At 47.6% G+C, this 452-nt stretch overlaps 1 protein-coding gene across 1 annotated transcript in view; it reads left to right on the top strand.

The window, feature by feature from the left end:
* Window positions 1-8: 8 nt before the first annotated feature.
* The window catches only part of LOC119586937 (solute carrier family 22 member 5-like), a gene marked incomplete at its 5' end in the record, with an annotated part of 16,251 nt that continues 15,807 nt past the window's right edge, over window positions 9-452 (top strand). The window contains 1 exon segment of the mRNA XM_037935669.1: window positions 9-128. Within this exon segment, the coding sequence (XP_037791597.1) occupies window positions 21-128 (108 nt within the window).

The following is a 452-nucleotide window of genomic DNA, read 5'->3' on the forward strand; positions in this document are numbered from 1 at the left end:
TTCCACAGACCTGATATAAAATGAAGGACTTCGACGAGCTAATGACCGTGGTTGGGAGCCACGGACCTTACCAACGGTGGCTTGTGTATGGGGTCATCGCACCCATCAGTTTCTTCATTGGCTTCACGGTGAGTTCTTGTTGATTCATGAGTTGAGTGGCAAGGATATTGCGGGGATGGGAGTGAATTTAGTGATGGCGAATATCTGTTTGCGTATGCGGCCAGGTTTCTGCGTGAAGGGGTTGCCACGATTGTTTTGAGCCTGTAACTGCATGGTAACGAGTCATTACGTGTGCGGTTGGCAGTGTCTCCTTTCACTTCAGTCTCTGGTAACACTGATTAGCTTTATTCACTATGAGCATGGTTCCAGTGACGGAAGGGGAATTTCGACAATTCTCCTGTCCCATCGAGCCGGTACAAGAATCTGCTTCCTAAATATGTTCAGTGTTTCTT

The sequence above is a fragment of the Penaeus monodon genome, chromosome 22 (genome assembly GCF_015228065.2).
Source record: "Penaeus monodon isolate SGIC_2016 chromosome 22, NSTDA_Pmon_1, whole genome shotgun sequence".
In the NCBI taxonomy this organism is placed as follows: domain Eukaryota; kingdom Metazoa; phylum Arthropoda; class Malacostraca; order Decapoda; family Penaeidae; genus Penaeus; species Penaeus monodon.